Source organism: Numenius arquata, chromosome Z (assembly GCF_964106895.1).
Source record: "Numenius arquata chromosome Z, bNumArq3.hap1.1, whole genome shotgun sequence".
NCBI classification, from domain to species: Eukaryota; Metazoa; Chordata; class Aves; order Charadriiformes; family Scolopacidae; genus Numenius; species Numenius arquata.
This window is the reverse complement of record NC_133616.1, coordinates 26,722,896-26,740,017: the sequence shown is the minus strand read 5'-3', so window position 1 is coordinate 26,740,017 and position 17,122 is coordinate 26,722,896. Positions and strand designations below refer to the sequence as shown.

Below are 17,122 nucleotides of genomic sequence, written 5' to 3'. Positions count from 1 at the left end.
AACCCTAATGGCCAATCTTATTTAACACCTATGTCACTGTATGCTTACAAATCGCTATTTTAAAGTGATGATGGTGGACTCTTGGATCAGGGTCGCATTTCACAATAGAGTATAAACAAAGGCTGAAAAACGTTGATTCAAAATCATTGCCAAAATATTTAGGTTATTCACTATGTGCTAAAAATCCCTCTAATTCTTAGATTTGTTTTGAATGTTAATTCTGTTTATTAATAGGAGTTCAAGAAGGTAAAGAGTGAAGGAAAGCTAAATACGGCTAGAAAACTAGCTGAAGTATAAAAGACCTGGTAAATAAATCAAAAGCCATTTTTCTTGTTCTCTTCCCAGAAATTCACGGAGGTCAATTAAACTAGATGGAAAAGAGGAGGTGAAGGGAAGCAAAAAACTGAAGCAAGCCTCATTAAAGTATACGGCTGCAAGACTGCATGAAAAAGGTGTCATCCTAGAAATTGAAGATCTTCAAACCAACCAGTAAGTGCAGTATAAAACAATTCAGAGCATTTTCTAATCAATAGCTTCTTAAGGGACCTGGCTTTTCTTTAAAGAATCTTTGCAATTTCCTGTACCACACCTAAAATTACCTCAGACTTTTACATTCAGAAGAATAATAAAGCCTTATTGTCATAATTCACTTTTTCCCTTGTACCTTGCTATATGATTACCTTGGGAAAATATTTGAATAAGCTTGTTTCGGCATTAGCTTAGATGGAACCAGTACAAGTCTGACAGCACACTCACTGCTAATGACTGACGTGTTAAGAAGTTTGGTTTTTTTTTCGTTTACTGACCAATCACTTCCCTATAACGGAGCAAAGACCTGGTTTTCTGCGCTTCCTCACTATAGCAAGGTGGATGGATGGGGTGGTTTAACATCCCTTTTTTATCTATCCATTTTGAGGCTGCTGTAGTGAAAAAAAAGTCTTCCATCCTCTGTACCCTTCCATCCATCTTCTGCATGGAAAAACGTTTTTTCAGGCTGCAATTTCTTCCCAAGTGGGTTCATCAGGCAGGGGAAGCCACATGAGGTAAACTGAAACCAGGGAAGAGTGTATACGCACCTGCAAGGAGATACTCGGGCATGGCAAAACAAAAATTTTCCCACAGCCCCGCCCCCCCCCCCCCCCTTTTTTTTTTTCTCCAATATAAAAGACTTGTGAGCTCTATATTCCATACTGTATGTACACCAGAACCTCTCTGAAAGGCCCTGCAGTAGGGATGGAGTGGATCATTTGACACCATTCACACTGCTTACAGTCAAAGTTCTTTTGTGTTCTGCAGGCTCTTTCCCCAATACTGTCTCTGGACTACATAAAACTGCACAGCATACATAATCAATTACCCTTCTTTTTCTTTCAAGGTTTAAGAACGTGATGTTTGATATCACACCTGGAGAAGAAGTGGGCGACTTTGAAATCAAAGCAAAATTTTTGGGGGTTGAAATGGAAAAAGTGCAGCTCCATTTCCAGGTAGAGTTTGAATTTTATTACTTTGCTATATAGTCACAGCTGCATTTCCTCTAAATATAAACTATTTCAGATATTTTTTTTAATATGTATTCATCAACTATTCAGTTGGCACAGAGCAGCAGATCCTATGGGGAGTAACTATATAACTTCCACAGGATGCTGGGCGCTGTGTCAGGTTAACATTTACATTAGAGCAACTGCATGAAACCAAAAGCCACATTAGTTCAGCGGCAAGCAGCAAATATCAAGAGAAAATGAAAATGCACAGAAAACAGTACTACTTCTAGTTTACTGTTAGTGACAGTTTACAATTCAGGATCTAGAGGACACGTAATGTTTTCTACACCAATCCAAGAGTTGCCTGCAATTGTTTCAGTTGTGGAGAACCTGGAGTTTTTGTTATCACGTGATGAAAATGACCCCATCTTGTTGCTGTAAGGTATGGATTCAAACAGAGACTAATTATTTTATTTCTGACTACAGGATTTGCTTCAGATGCAGTATGAAGGTGTGGCTGTAATGAAAATGTTTGACAAGGCTAAAGTGAATGTGAATTTGCTCATATTCTTGTTGAATAAGAAGTTCTATGGAAAATGAGTGTCTTCACATATTATGGACTGCATCCATCAGTGGGAAGTCTATTCAGTATTCTTTTTCTTTTAAACATTTGTTTTTAGTTTGTCATTGGAGGCATTTCAACTTTAAAAAAATCCCTAAAACACCAAATGTTCAGAGGAATGTACACAGTGCCTTTCCAACATTGATAATGAAGCAGAAAAATAGGAAATAGATTAATTTAAACAGTTGCAGATTTTATTGGTGTTGGTACTTTCAAATCAAAATATTGCTTAGGACACTCAGCTATTGTGGTTGTATGGATTTTAAGGTAGGCAGAAATTAATTTTAGTTGAATATATAAACCTCTTCCTATTAAAACACTTCTAAATGACCTCAAATATATAACATAGTTCTTATTAGACTTTAAGCATTTACCAAAAGAAATCCTAATTTGTTTCTAAGGGATAGTTTGGGCAAATATTTAGTTACATACTAAGCCTATTTTCTGGCAGTTTTCAATTGTAAAGCAAACGTATTGTGCAATTCAAAAAATTTTATAGGTAATTATAAAGTGACAATAACGTTTTACTGTACAAAAATATATTTTGTGATTCATTCCTACTAAATGCACTACTGCCTCATGTAAAACGACATTTTCTACTTTCACAGCCTTTGGAGTGGTATTGGGGAATCTGAACAGTGAACAGTTGCTGTTCAGTTTGAAGTATTTGAATACGTAAATTGTGCCTGTCTGTCTTTTTTGTAAGAAAAATAAATGCAATAAAATCAGTATTTAGATTGGTTTTTTTTTTTTAAATATTCTTTGGAGATTGTTCTATGTGAAATAAACATTACCTAATTAAACTGTCTTGATTCCTAAATTTCATTTAAAAGAGTCGTCAAAGCAGCAATTCAGATGGTAGTGAAAGAGCTTCTTTCAGTGATTTTATAAATTATTATATTTTATAATATAATATAATTTTATAATTTAGCTTGATTGTCCTCACAGTACACTTTGGGAAGGTTGTTCAGCAGTGAAGATTTCATGACCTTTTTGCCATTAAGCATGATGATGATTTTGCTGATGAACTACCAATTTATATCCACAGAGCAAAAGTGTGTACAGTTGATAATGTCATAAATACATAAACCCAAGAGAAAATATTTCCTACTCTCACTTCCCTTGTGACAAACATTTTAAAAAATGGATAGTGAGGCATTCTGGAATGCCTTGTAAAAGAAAGTATTAAACAAGTACTCATTCTGAAAGTGGAAAAAAATGGTGAAAAGTCAGTGGCAGATATGAAGACTCTGAGTTTAGTTGGCATCCTGACCTGTGGTACTATACAAGCTGAAAAAATGATTACACCTACTAGACATTCATTTATGCATGGCATTAAATTTAAACTCTTGGCTACTTTAAAAAAGCAAATATCCTGAATTAAAAGATAAACAGCTTCTATGTGCTTCCATTTTTATTCTACCTAGTGACTTATAAACCATTTTAACATGACATAAATGCTGCAATATTAATACCCTTGTTCACTTAAAATAGTTGGATGAGAAATGCCTATGGACAGGACCAAAGGAAGAGGATGGGACCAAGTTATTGCTGGTTTTATTTCAATATTGTTGAAATTCCATGATGGCGATACAAATTAGGTAACTTCCCATTTGATATTAACCCATACATTTAGTTTGTGTGTATCTTTAGTTGTTCTAAAATGACCACAGTAAGAACAGAGTTTCACCCACTTACCCATTGGCAGGCAACGCTACAGGCTTGGGGAAGTGGCTGGAAAGCTGCCCAGCAGAAAAGGACCTGGGGGTGTTGGTGGACAGCCGGCTTAACATGTGCCAGCAGTGTGCCCAGGTGGCCAAGAAGGCCAATAGCATCCTGGCCTGTATCTGGAATAGTATGGCCAGCAGGAGTAGGGAAGTGATGGTGCCTCTGTACTCGGCACTGGTGAGGCCTCACCTCAAGTACTTTGTTCACTTCTGGGCCCCTCACTACAAGAAGGACACTGAAGTGCTGGAGCGTGTCCAGAGGAGAGCCACCAAGCTGGTGAGGGGTCCAGAGAACAAGTCATATGAGGAGAGGCTGAGGGAACTGGGCATGTTTAGTTTGGAGGAGGCTGAGGGGAGACCTCATTGCCCTCTACAACTACCTGAAAGGAGGTTGTAGAGAGGAGGGTGTTGGCCTCTTCTCCCAAGGGAATAATGACAGGGCCAGAGGAAATGTTCTGAAGTTGTGGCAGGGGAGGTTTAGGTTAGATATTAGGAAGAATTACTTTACTGAGAGGGTGGTCAGGCACTGGAACAGCCTGCCCAGGGAGGTGGTGGAGTTGCCATCCCTGGAGGTATTTAAGAAACGTGTAGACGTGGCACTTCAGGGCATGCTCTAGTGCCCAAGATTGTTGGTTTGCGACTGTTTGTGGGTGGGTGTGGTGTGTGGTGGTTTGGTTTTTTTTGTTGGTTGGACTCGATGATCTCAAAGGTCCCTTCCAACCATAAAGATTCTGTGATTCTGTGAAGGTAAAAGCAAGTACTTTACTTTTACTTCCAATGGAGATAAGTGAATTGTACTTCAACATGAATTAAACTCACAATCTTTTGTTTCCCTTTTTATTTGTAACAGATTTGTCTAATCCTGACATATTTTTATAAAAATTCTAGCTGAGCAGCTAAGTCTGCACAGGAGGGATGTTGATCGTGAGACCAGACCTTTGAAGTAATGTGTCAAAAGCCTGGGGTTCTGCTGGTGAGACATAGTAGAGCCCCACAACCTTTGTGGAAGTCCATCACTCCTGGATAGGCTGTTTTGTGTAACACACTTCACACATCTAGTGACTGCTCAGTTCTAACGCAAACAGTGCGTTCCCCACTTATTTCCTGATGTAAACAACCTTAGGAAAGCTAATTTGGTCCCCTGGTAATGACATGTATGCAAGGTAGTCTGTGCTAGCACTCACCTTTTCCAACCATTTCTCGGGCTTCCTGCTCTTCTAGTGCACATCAAAGAGTAATTTCCATTTAATTACTTTAAACTCCTTTAGAAGCTTTTTTCTTAATTAACTAGCTCAGTTTAGGGCCTTGTCACCGAACCAATAATGAACCCTGCTAAACAGGACTGACCACTATGATTCCTACCTAAACGTAAGATTGACGGGTCGTACCAAGTACCGTGCAAATGAGCAAAGTAATTCTGCGCCCATCCACTGCTGTTCTGTGCTGCTGACAGCTTCTACATACAAGAGAAGATGAAGGCTTTTTGGAGGCTGCTGTAAACTGCAATTTAGGGTCTGTAAGGTTAGATGGGACTTGATGAAACCAGTTTCATTCATTAAATGGTCTTGTGGGAAGACTTGCATTGCTGGTGCAAATACTGAGGAAAATGCCAGTACAGCTGAATAGAGCCCACATATTGTTGTCACCATTGGAGAAAATGTATCTTTCCTTGAAAGACTTACCGATCTCTCAATTTTGTCTTCCTTAACCAGTGATAGTGAACGGAAATTATAATAGCCAATAGTCTTAGCCTGTTAGTCCTGCAGTTTGCATTTTTCTACTGCATGTCTTTAGAGTTGACTAAGAGTGCTTGGCAGCGAACTTAGTTTATTTTGGAATTTATACTTTCTGATGAGGCTCTGAAGATCCAAAACTACCCACAAAATTGGAGAACAACATCCATCTTCTTTGGCTGAGTGGACAGAAACACCACCACAAGTGACAGGTTTGTGCTGTTTCCCTTTGTGCTCATCTGCAAACCTCCTTTAATTGTCTTTTTTAAAAAGAATATAGAAGCCACACCTCTAACAGCAAATCCAGAAAATGACACTCACATCTGATTTCAAAAAGTTCATAACTAGATACAAAACCCTCTTCTTGGAGGCCTGATTTTGCCTCTGAGAGATGCTTCTAACCTCATCCTGTCTGAGCAGTAACTACAAACCCAGGCACACCAGGGTAATCAGTGTATTAAACAGCATAAAGATGGCTCCTTCCCCAAACAGTAATGATGTAGCAATCTTACTAGATAGTTGTAGGCTTTTTTTGGTAGACATAGTGTGTTTAATAGGAATGAAGTTTTGTCCTATAACATGCTTCTGCCAAAAAACAAAGTTCTGAAAAAGGTACAAGAAGTAGAATCAGAAAGTGCTAACAGGTAAAAGCTTTAGAAGTCACAAACTCTTTAACTCCACTCCAATCGTTATCTAGAGAGGAAGTAGCAAGCTGACTCGCCTAACTACAGGATACAAAAATTAACTTAAATTTAGTTCCCATATGCAGACAAAATTTAACAAACATGGAAGTTTTTTTATTCACTTGCTACATTTACAATAAACTAATTTATGAAGATGAAAGGACATAGCCCTATGGGTGTTCCTTGTATCAGCAACTAAGGTACCCCCTGCATACAATCTGAGTTTTCCTTTATATCTTTCACGAATTCTGTAGACTATCCCTCAAGCACTGGCCTACTAGTTTAGGTTTCTTGAAACTTAAGAAATACAAATACTGAAAATGTATGCTTTTCTGAGGTCTGGTATAACATTTAAAAATAGACATTTATTTTAAGAAAGACTGATACTTAGATGACTTCTATTTTGGGTTTAGAAATTTTTAAGTGTCACCTTTGCATATGTTTATAGAGCTGTGAGACCACAGGAATGCCCAAAACCAGCTTCATTTTCTCTCCCCAAATAGATGAGCAGAAATTATCTCTGATTAAGGTGTTTTCTAAATAATTGAAATAGAGTAGTCGATGATTAAGCAGAAGGTGTTTTGTGTGGGTTCCCTAGTAGTTTTGGAACAGAGCCATGGAAAGGTTGACCAGCTGTAAAACTTGTATTTATTACTTGCCGTTGCTCTACACAAATTGGAGTCAGCCTCACACAGTGCTGTAACATGTAGCAAGTGGCAGGATTGTGGGAAGAAAATCAAAGAGCAAGCAAAGATTAGCATGTACTGGGAACCAGTACTTGCGATCAGGAGTACTTATTTTCCATAGTTTTCACCCTCAGTTAAGAGTAAAGGTCAGTGCTTCGTCAGTAATACATGAACAAGTTTTAAGTGGAGCTTCCCCACGCACATTTTTTGTCTGTGTTGCTGTAAACAGAGGATACACATTGAGGAAGGAACAGCATACCCTAGGAAACGCAAGTGTCCACTTGTAAAGCTTTTGACTGAGTTATAGGCCTAAGAAATACCGAGCACTCAAACCACCAGTGGAATATGTATTTTCAAATAAAAAAAGCCTAATTAATAGCTGCAAAGTCAGCGAAATATTTTCCTCTATAGCTTTCACATACGTTTCAGTTTAACCAGCTCTTGATTCGTGAGCAGCTCCAAAGGACAGAACGAGCTTTCCTCTGGGCCAAGGCACATGCCACTGGAGCTCAGGAGTGGCACCACTTCCCCACGGGTCGTGTTAAGAACAGACACGAGGATGGCAAAGGCGGGTAATTAATCGCTTTTGGGTTGCCCTGTATTTGTAGAGCACTCAGCTTCTGGAACCCGTGCAACACAAGCAGGCTTGACGTTGTCTACATCATGCAGATACGTAGCTACGTGTCTACGCTTTTCTGAATGAGCGTGATCTTTCAGTTGTAAGTAACGTGGACATTCCACGCGGCCTCACAACTGTCCTCCCACGGGGCACTACCAATTTGGATCGCACGAACACAATTTGGCAAGCTTCGCCCGGATTGATTCCTTGAGAACAACCCTTTGTTACGCAAATCCTGCCTTCTCACTCCGGCCGAGCCCACCACCCCTCTCCCATTTCCCACCCAGATGCGGCGCTTCCCGCTCCCGTTTTGGCACCGCGGGAAGGGCGGCCGGAGCCGGGAACGGGGGTGAGGGGTGGGGGGGGGGTGGGGGGGCGCGGGGGGCGGCTGGCCGGGCTGCCGTGCTGTGGAGGCGGCAGGCTCTACCTTCCCCTTCCCTTCGCGGCCCATGCCGCCGAGGCCCAACCTTCCCCGGGGCGGGGCGGCAGGAAGGCGCCCACCCCTCCACTTCTTCCCCGCCGCCGGAGGAAGCCTCGGCGGCCCCGGGGCGGCCCTTCCGCCGGCTCCCGACGGTCGCCAGCGGCCGCGCGTCGGCTGCGCTCACATCCCCCTGCGCTGGACGGACGGACGGACAGAGGAGCGGAGGGAGCTTGGCGGCCCCCCCCCCCCCCCCCCGGTTTGGCGGCCATGGGGTCGGGGGCGCTGGCCGCGCTGCTCTGCGCACTGGCTCTCCTGAGCTGCCCGCGCCCAGCGTCCGCTGCCGCCGCCCGACCCGGTGAGTGCCTGCCCCTGGGGGGCTGCCGGGGGTCGGGAGAGGAGGGGAGGGAAAGGGAGGGCGAGCGGAGCGTCCCCGTTCCGCGTGGGGTCCCCCGGGAGGCGGTGGCCGGGCGACCCGGGGGGACGGAGCGAGGAACCCGGCGCCCCGTCGAGCGGTGGCACCGCCAAACCGTTTGCCTTGGCAGGGGGGGGCCGGAGCCGTGCGCCTTGGCAGAGGGAAATACATGAACAAAATGCGCGTTAGCCCACGGCATCGTTGGGCTGCACGTAGCCGGGTGAAGGGGCTCCCGCTTTGAAGTTTTAATTGGCGCTCGGGATGGAGTTTCCCTTGGCCTTCTGTGAGACGCCGCTCTTGGCTTGTTCTCCAAGCAGCGGCAAGAGAACAGGTCACAACCTAAAGTTAGCCTCGGCAGAAGCAACGTCTGACAGATACTTTTTGAGAATTATTTTTTTTTTAATATAGGAAATGCCATAGATCTGAAATACATAGATCTGAGAAAGATGCAATGCCATGGGTAAAGGTTATCGATGGTGAAGAAAGGTTTACAGTTATCCTATGGCTAAGGAGGCGGCTGGGCAATAGCAAGTTATGATGGAAAAGAGTGAACCAGGCAGGCAAGACTGGTGCTGGTGGACTTCCTTAAAAAGCTAGCATTGCCTTTCATTAACAACTTCAGAAAATAGAGTGCCAGCTGCATTTGTAGGTAGCGCAAAGTTTGGAAGATCTACCAACGCAAAATAGTTCAGAATTTGCACCTCAAGTAGATGATCTTCATGGTTATTCAATTAGAAATAGCACTAATAGCAGTGCTATAACTGGCGAGACCATGGTTCCATCTAGCTCAGAGCTTGTCTGACTGCGGATGCTGAGGGAAGGAAGGTAAGAAGACATGCATGCATGTAACCTCCCAGTTTCTGGTAGAGGTACAACGGTGCATTATGCATTTAGAGATTAGCAACGTTTTTATCTGTTAAATTCAGTTTAACGTTTCTTTCAATCACATAGCAATCATAATGCTGCTGTACAAATAGCTGAGCCACATGCAGTGCCTGCTGGGAAGACTCAGTTCAAGCTCTGCATACAGAGAAGGGCTCATTTGAGGAACAGCTAAAGGGAAATTTCAGAGCATGGCATACTTTGACTGCTAAAATGAAGGCTGAAAGGGGACAGAGCTAGTGTTTATAATTATGTTGGAGGGGAAGTATCAGAGAGGGCAAATAATTTTGGCTAAACAACTTTTTAGCACAAGGACAACTGTCCTTGAAGAGATCGCAGTCATGTTCGTATTGGAAGTCTAGAGAAAATGTCTTTATAAAAAAAAAAAAGAGGGGGGTGGTGTAAAAGACAAACTACATGTGTTAATGCTAGAAAAAAGATTGTACTGTACTGTTGGGTGCTATTCTTCCAGTTTATGGAAACATTCAAACTTGTTTTCCTGCCTTTTGCAATTACAGTCTTCACTAAAGTGCACTCTGAATTACTCTATTTATTTGGTACTTCCTTAGGAAATAATGATTGAAATAGTTACTGTATTACATCACTAGGAAAAGAAAAATTCAAAGCAAGTTACTTCATGTGCAGTAGAACTAATAAAGCCTGGCTATCGGAACATGTCTTCTGCTGTCCTTGTGCGTGCTCCCCCTGTAATAATGCCATTTCCCCACTGTCCTGGATAGCCTTCCCTGTTTTGACCACAACATACTTGATTCCCATTGCCCATGCACTGCTGTCTGCCCTTGGACCTGTGGCTTCTCCCCTGCTTTTCCCTTGGTCCTTCCATATCCACAGTTATCACATTACTGGCGTGTGCTGGTCCTGTGGACAGGTGAAAAAGCAACAGCTTGGCAGTGGGTTGTCACTGGGTGCTTGCGGATTAGCTGACCGGGTGCTGCTGAGGTGGCTGGCTGAGGTCTGAACCCGCCCCAACTTTCCTGTGTTGGGACACTGATTATGTCTTAGGTTGTTTATAGAAGTGTCTGTCGCGCATGTCACATTCTGAGTGTATCTAATTTATGGCCCACTGAGTAATTTAGATTTTAGATGCTTATCACTATGGATTATACAGAGGGGAGATAAGAAAAACCAACTTTTTGTTATAAGCCATCAGTGTCGGTGCAGCTGTCATCACTAATGCCCAGAAATTGGGATTAATTGTTGTCCAGAAGCAAATTTGTAACCTATTTAATTGGCTTGAGTAGGAGACTATTCTTTAGCTTTCCGCCTCACAAAGATATCCTTTGGGACATGAACATTGCCAGTTTGTAACATCCTGTCCAGATTTATGGGTCTACAGAAATACTTTGAAATTTTCTTCTGGAGCTCAAGGGTGCTTTTTAAGAGTGATTGAAGCTGTTGTATTTTTTGCTCTCTACTTCTTTCACAGAACAGTATGTGCAGTAGCCCTTTGCATATGAAAGGTGACGTAAAAGGAAACTATAGCTCTATGAAAAAAACACAACAGTGTCTTTCAGGGTAAGCAGTATATACATGTGCTGATCATGAGACCAACAATATGTAGTACTTGATGGAAAACAGCACAGTATAGATTGTTAAAATCAAACAATCCCAAACTTACTGAGCTTTCTATACCATTTCTCTATGTCCTTGTTGGAGACTCAGTGCAAAGACCACAGGCAATAAAAGAAAACTTCAGGCAATTTGAGTATCGTATGGATTCTACCTAGGTTTTGCCTTTCAATTTCCTTACTGGAAGCAAAGAAAAGACTTTACATATACTGTTCAGTGTCCTTACTGCACACTACAAGGATAAAACCTCAATGCTTTATCCTGTTCTTTCTTTGTTCTTGATTTCTTAGTCCTGTTCTTTCATACCTATTTATATTTTATGTTTGATAGATCTGTTAACTTCATCATAACAGCAATGAGAATATTATTAGTCATAAAAATAGTGATCTACCAGGTTTGACCTCTTCCAAAAGGATCGTATAACAGCCTAGCAAAAACAGGATGACTGTTTGAACATTTATGATCATTATACAAGCTTTACCTTTCTTTTCCTAACGGATTATTTGTACTATTAAAAATTACATAAGCTGTAGTGAAATATGCTTTAGACAAGTGATATCTACAGCTTTAAAACAGCTAGAAAGGAACATCGGACAGATTCTGGTATAGCTGTAGCTATGTAACAGTAGTTTTAAAATCTTTCCTTAGAACTACTGTATTTGCTGTCTTGTACTATCTCAGCTTGTAGGTAATGCCTGTTTCCCATTACTGACCTCTGTGCTTATTGTCAAAGTTCATTAAGATCTTTTGAAATAATATAACATCATTTCATCCTCTTCACTTCTGTGTATAAATCTCTTATCGTTGGCTTTTTCAAATAAACACTGACACAAAAGGAATCCAGAACCTCAGGGCAGTAACTATCTTCCTTTCTGTTTTAGAAAGCATGACGTGCGCGATTGTTTTGTTTAATAATACACAGACATGGTATCATACAAACATACAAGCAGCTTAGCAAAAGGAAATGAACTGATATGTGGCTATCAATTTTTTAAATTAAAATTAAATTGAATTTCACCAAGAAAGTTTAAATACACGCTGTCTGTATTATCAAGTGCAAAGAAATAGCAAGTTTGAGGTCTCATTGCATTTTTCCATAGCACTGGTTTTCAAGTAGTACCTCATGTCATCTAAGTTCAGGGTGGGGACATGGAGAGAGCACAAGACACAGCATCACGGCATCATGGAATTGTCAGAGTTGGAAGGGACCTCTAGAGATCATCTAGTCCAACTCCCCTGCTAAAGCAGGATTGCCTAGAGCACATTACTCAGGACTGCATCCAGGCGGGTCTTGAGGGAGGTGTTAACAGCATGAAGCTTATACAAAGAACACATAATTTTCTATAAGTTAAAGTGTTATCCCAGAGAATTTTAACTAAACTAAAATTATTTATGAAATGTTTTTGTCCTGAATTATTGTAATAGGATTTTACTTTTAGAAAAGTTTGATAATGGAGTAATGCAGACTCTAATAAATCTGTTCATCTAAGAAAGATGTAAATAAGTTAGCTGCATGAATTCAGGATATAATTAAAATTATTACTAATGTTCAAGTAACTATAAGCAATAGTTAAGACAAAGGTCAGTAGTCAATAAAAGGTAACTGGCTCAATCATAATTTTTTTCCTTTAGCATATTTTCCTACTGTTGTAAATTTGGAATCACTGATGATAAATGGGTTGGTTACCACCAAGGACTTCCACATTAAGTGACTTAACCTCAGTCACTAAGGGTCAGTGGGTCTGACTGGTTTGCTCGCTAGTCCTCAAAAAGCGAGGCACTGCAGCACTGCTAGCTTCAGTGAGGCTGCACGGGCGGAGCCCTTCAAAGTTCGGGGATACTGGGATGAGAGGGGTGTTTGCTGGAAGCACTTCTGTTACCACATCATGCAGAGGTCACCTGGGCAGTACAGATCCTGACTTCACACACAGGTTTACACTCCCTCTCATCAAGTTCATTCGTATCTGTGTTCCCCCAAAACGTGAAAAAATGTCACATCTTCATTTGGTTCTCCACACCTTCAGTGGTGGAGAAACCAAGAAGGACATGTAGACCTTGAAGGACTAGAATCATCATTGTATTCTATTTCAGAAATTTTCTATTTTAGAAATGTCAGTGGAAGAAATACGTATTAACCACATTCAAAGTCTTGGAAGTCATAAAACTTGTATGTGTGGGAGATACCAGAGGTATTGTTCAAGATTTTTTTTGTCACTCTTACTGATGTCTTTACCATGGAGGCAAGCCTCTGGGCATGAGAAATTAGGGTTTTTTCATTCAAGTGAAATTACAGTGCTCCAAAAAGGGATGAATACTGATGGTGTCAGTTGTGATAGATTTCTGTTGCAGTGATCATTAAGTACTGAAAATAACCTATTTGATGACAGCCACAGATTGAAGTTAGAGGTGTTAAATATGACTTGTGCTGCACCTGACCTGCTGAACCAGGTGCTGACTCCTTGAGCCATCCAACTGCTTGGACTAAACTTTTAAAGTAGAGTTAAAGATTAAGGATTTGCCTTTCGTTAGTGTTTGGTTTTAGACAGTAGAACAGATCTTCGTATAAATTGGTTTCATGCCTTTCTGTGCAAACACTGAATCTCACACTTCTGTGCTTTTGTGTTTCAGTAAAAGTGTTAAATTGTTCCTATTGCAGTCTATGCAACAAGTTCCCAGGCTGAAATTCTCATCCAGAACCCTTTTTTCTGGTCTGCAGAGGTTGCAATCTAGTCACTTTGCATACGAAAACACTTCCCCTCTGACCCCAGAACGCTGCTGTGACACAGATGATACGTGCAGCGCAGCAGCTTTAAAAAATCCCCAAGTTTGCCTACCAGTCCTCTGATCTCCCCCCACATTCAAGTCTGCATTTCACCAAAATTCAAGCTGGGCAGGGCCCTTCTCACACAGCCTGTGCACAAAGGGGTAACTGCCTGCTTAAGGCTGCAGCCACTCCTTGCCACCTGCGTCCTTCAAATGCTTTTGTTCTCATCTGCATAAAAAAAATGTTCTGAATTACTGTAGAACAAATACTTGCGTCTAGCAAGTAGCATCTTAGACTAGTGAATCATGCCATGTACTTTCAGGTCACTGATTTAAGCTAACACACCTTCAGTTTTATTTCAGTTGTCTAGGATTCAACAAGGGATCAGTTGCACGTGTAGATGCTTGATTACTTAAGGAGCAGTAGTAAGTCTCTCACTTTTGTCTGCCCATAATACGCTTGAATTATCCTACGCCTAACTTATAAGCCAAAGCTGAAAAAGACAGCCTTCCAGAGTAAGTCTCCATACAAACAACTTTTCTGAAATAATGTCTAAAGTAGCTTGCTACATTCGAAAAGCAGAGATAACCTGTCCTGACACCTTTCTTCTCAGTCAAAGTCACTGAAAGGTGCCACAGAAGACCCAGCTGTAGAGGAAACACTAGTGTCAAGTTTCAGAAGTGCCCCAAGGCACACTCAGGACATGCTGTCCTGGATGATGCATGCCTGGGGTAGGATAAGTAGAACTAAGGAATTGTTTTAGTGCAGTCTGTGGCTACCTGGCTGATATAAGCAAAAGGTTGATCCACGTCCATCTTGGAAACTGCATATAGACTTCTGCCATCTGTCTTGATGGGAGCCATCAGGTTGAGTACGGTGTCTCCAGAGCACACAGAAATACTTCAGTAACTTGATGCAATGTAACTTTTTGTTACTTTGATGATGAGTACTTCTAACGGGAATTTTTTGTATGAATACTAGTATTTATCCCAGCACCTCAATTTTTACAAACTCTATGAAGGGTCTGGCAAAGGCAGATCAAGGGTGGCAGATTTGCTGCTGTATTTCTATTAAAGTAGCCCAAAGAGAACACAGATGAGGTTGGGTCCTTAAGCACAGATAGAGCCCCTACCATAAAAAGCTTCCAAGCTAAGACGTACCCAAACTTGGAACTAAAATAAAAAGGGCTGGACTAACATCTGTGGGCAGTCTGCACTTTGAAGCAGGAATTAACCTTATTATTATTTTGTGTGGCTAATATGATCTTATCTTTCCTTTTTTGAAATACGTTTTCACTTCCCCATAGGATGTAAATATTTTCTTATTAATCTTAGTACTTTCTTATTTTTCAGCCCCTCCACATAACAGCAGCATACCACGCATCAGAAGTTTCATAAGCTTTGGCGTACATGAGGATGACCATATACCTACTGAAGGTGATACTGAAGATGATTTGGAAGTTGGATCAGGAGCCACCAATCAGACTGGATCATCCCTACGCGAACAACGAACAGTGTCAGTGCAAACAGCAAGATACCTCACTAGTCCGTGGCTGACGCGTTTTGTTCCTTCAGTTTACACCTTAGTGCTTGTCCTGAGTCTCCCTCTGAACGTTACAGCGATACTCGTGTTCCTGAAAAAAATGAAAATTGAAAAGCCAGCTGTAGTATACATGCTGAATTTGGCCCTTGCAGATGTCCTATTCGTAAGCGTGCTTCCTTTTAAGATTGCTTATCACTTTTCTGGAAACAACTGGGTTTTTGGACCTGAAATGTGCCGTTTCATCACTGCTGCCTTCTACTGTAACATGTACTGTTCAATAATGCTTATGACGAGCATTAGCTTCGATCGCTTCTTAGCAGTAGTGTATCCTATGCAGTCTCTTGGGTGGCGTACGTTAACACGTGCCTCGCTGACTTGTTTCATCATATGGCTTGTAGCATTAACTGGGGTTATACCTTTTCTCATCAGAGAGCAAACGATGGAAATACCCAAGTTAAATATAACTACTTGCCACGATGTGCTAAGAGAATCTGAACTTCACGGCTATTACCTCCACTTCTTCTCCATCTTCTCTTCTGTGTTTTTTGTCGTGCCATTTTTAATTTCTACTGTCTGTTACGTGTGTATCATTCGATGTCTTAGTTCTTCTACTATTGTTGCAAAACAAAATAAGAAGACACGTGCCTTGCTCTTGTGTGTGGCTGTTTTTTCTGTTTTTGTTATTTGCTTTGGACCAACAAATGTCCTCCTCTTAGTTCACTATATCCATTTTTCTTACGACAACAGCTTAGAGTACCTCTACTTTGCCTATCTACTCTGTGTTTGTATCAGCAGCATTAGCTGTTGCATTGATCCCTTTATTTACTACTATGCTTCTTCTCAGTATCAGAGACAACTTTTCAGTCTCTTCAATTGTAAAAAGACTTTCGATCCTAACAGTAGTAACAGCAGTGGCCAGTCAATGTCTACCACTAGTAGAAGGGCTACATGCTCTACTAATGTGAGTAACAGTGTCTACAGGAAATTACTAGCAATGCATTGAGATAGTGTCTTACACATGCTTAATTTTTAGAAAATTTCAAACAAAGACTGTATTATATCCAAGAAATACAAAACCTTAAACCAAGTTGTTGTACAATACATAGTTTTATGGATTCATTATGGTAATGCACAAGTCAAATTATAACTCTGTATATGTATATGTATATATATAGCATATGTAAATAAGTTAATGTAGAGTGGAAAAGTAATTTCTTAATAATGTGCCTGACTGTTTTTCAAATAAACTCCTTTTTTTCAGACAAATCCTCTGCATTGTTAGTTCAGTTTATTGCAGGGGTTTTATGAAATCCCAGATTAGGATTTTGAACTGTATCAGGTTGATTAAATTCTTACTTATGGAACCACTCCACCTGTCCAGTGCTTCCTGAAGAAAATGAAAATATCTTTCCAGGTGGGTATTATTTTGCATCTTGGACACTACAGTGGTTTATTTTACATTCTTATGTATTCCACTTCAAAACAGTCTGCATGGGTTTAGGAATGTGAGCAACTGAAAATCAGGTGTTGATTGGTGGAATGTATCAGGGGAGATGATAGTTCTCAGCAGCTAGATAATTCTCCTTAGTTGTTCCTACCATTAGTGTATGCTAAGCATCTTGGTTAGGAATGTGGTATTTTTCACAATTAATTTCACAAAAAGATATTAATTTTATTTCATAATAAATCAATGTTGAATGACTCTCCAGAAAATATACTGAAGAAAACATATTCATCATCTTGCTATGTAGTTCACAAATGTGTGCTTTTGTGCACATGACTAATCATCATGCACGTCTTTAGGACTTGGGAATATTCTTTATCCCTGATAAGTCTAGATGTTTTTTACATTTTACATCTACATTTATATTCCACATCTACTAAAATTTCTGTGGTGTAGAGCCCAATAGCTCCATTCTGTGTAGCATGCTTTTACAAGGGATGCTGAAGCCAAATAACA

General features: G+C 40.9%; 2 protein-coding genes across 3 annotated transcripts in view; both read left to right on the top strand.

Annotated features, from left to right (window-relative positions):
- Positions 1 to 2,903, top strand: part of IQGAP2 (IQ motif containing GTPase activating protein 2) — a 107,637-nt gene extending 104,734 nt beyond the window's left edge. Inside the window, exons 33-35 of one of the 2 annotated variants that reach the window (XM_074166862.1) lie at positions 346 to 489; positions 1,376 to 1,484; positions 1,968 to 2,903. In XM_074166862.1, the coding sequence (XP_074022963.1) occupies positions 346 to 489; positions 1,376 to 1,484; positions 1,968 to 2,081 (367 nt within the window). In that variant the 3' untranslated portion in view covers positions 2,082 to 2,903. The remainder of the gene's footprint in view (positions 1 to 345; positions 490 to 1,375; positions 1,485 to 1,967) is intronic. The other variant, XM_074166863.1, reaches the window with a different exon arrangement.
- A 5,336-nt stretch (positions 2,904 to 8,239) lies between these two features.
- On the top strand, positions 8,240 to 16,165 carry F2R (coagulation factor II thrombin receptor). The gene is made up of 2 exons (XM_074166602.1): positions 8,240 to 8,327; positions 14,973 to 16,165. The coding sequence occupies exons 1-2, from the start codon at positions 8,240 to 8,242 to the stop codon at positions 16,163 to 16,165; spliced, it is 1,281 nt and encodes a 426-aa protein (XP_074022703.1).
- The last annotated feature ends 957 nt before the right edge of the window (positions 16,166 to 17,122 follow it).

What these genes read in the sequence shown, in the direction of transcription:
- F2R (XM_074166602.1), top strand. Translation starts at nt 8,240, where the DNA reads ATGGGGTCGGGGGCGCTGGCCGCGCTGCTCTGCGCACTGGCTCTCCTG. An exon ending in CGCTGCCGCCGCCCGACCCG is followed by an intron (nt 8,328 to 14,972) that starts GTGAGTGCCTGC and finishes CTTATTTTTCAG; the next exon opens with CCCCTCCACATAACAGCAGC.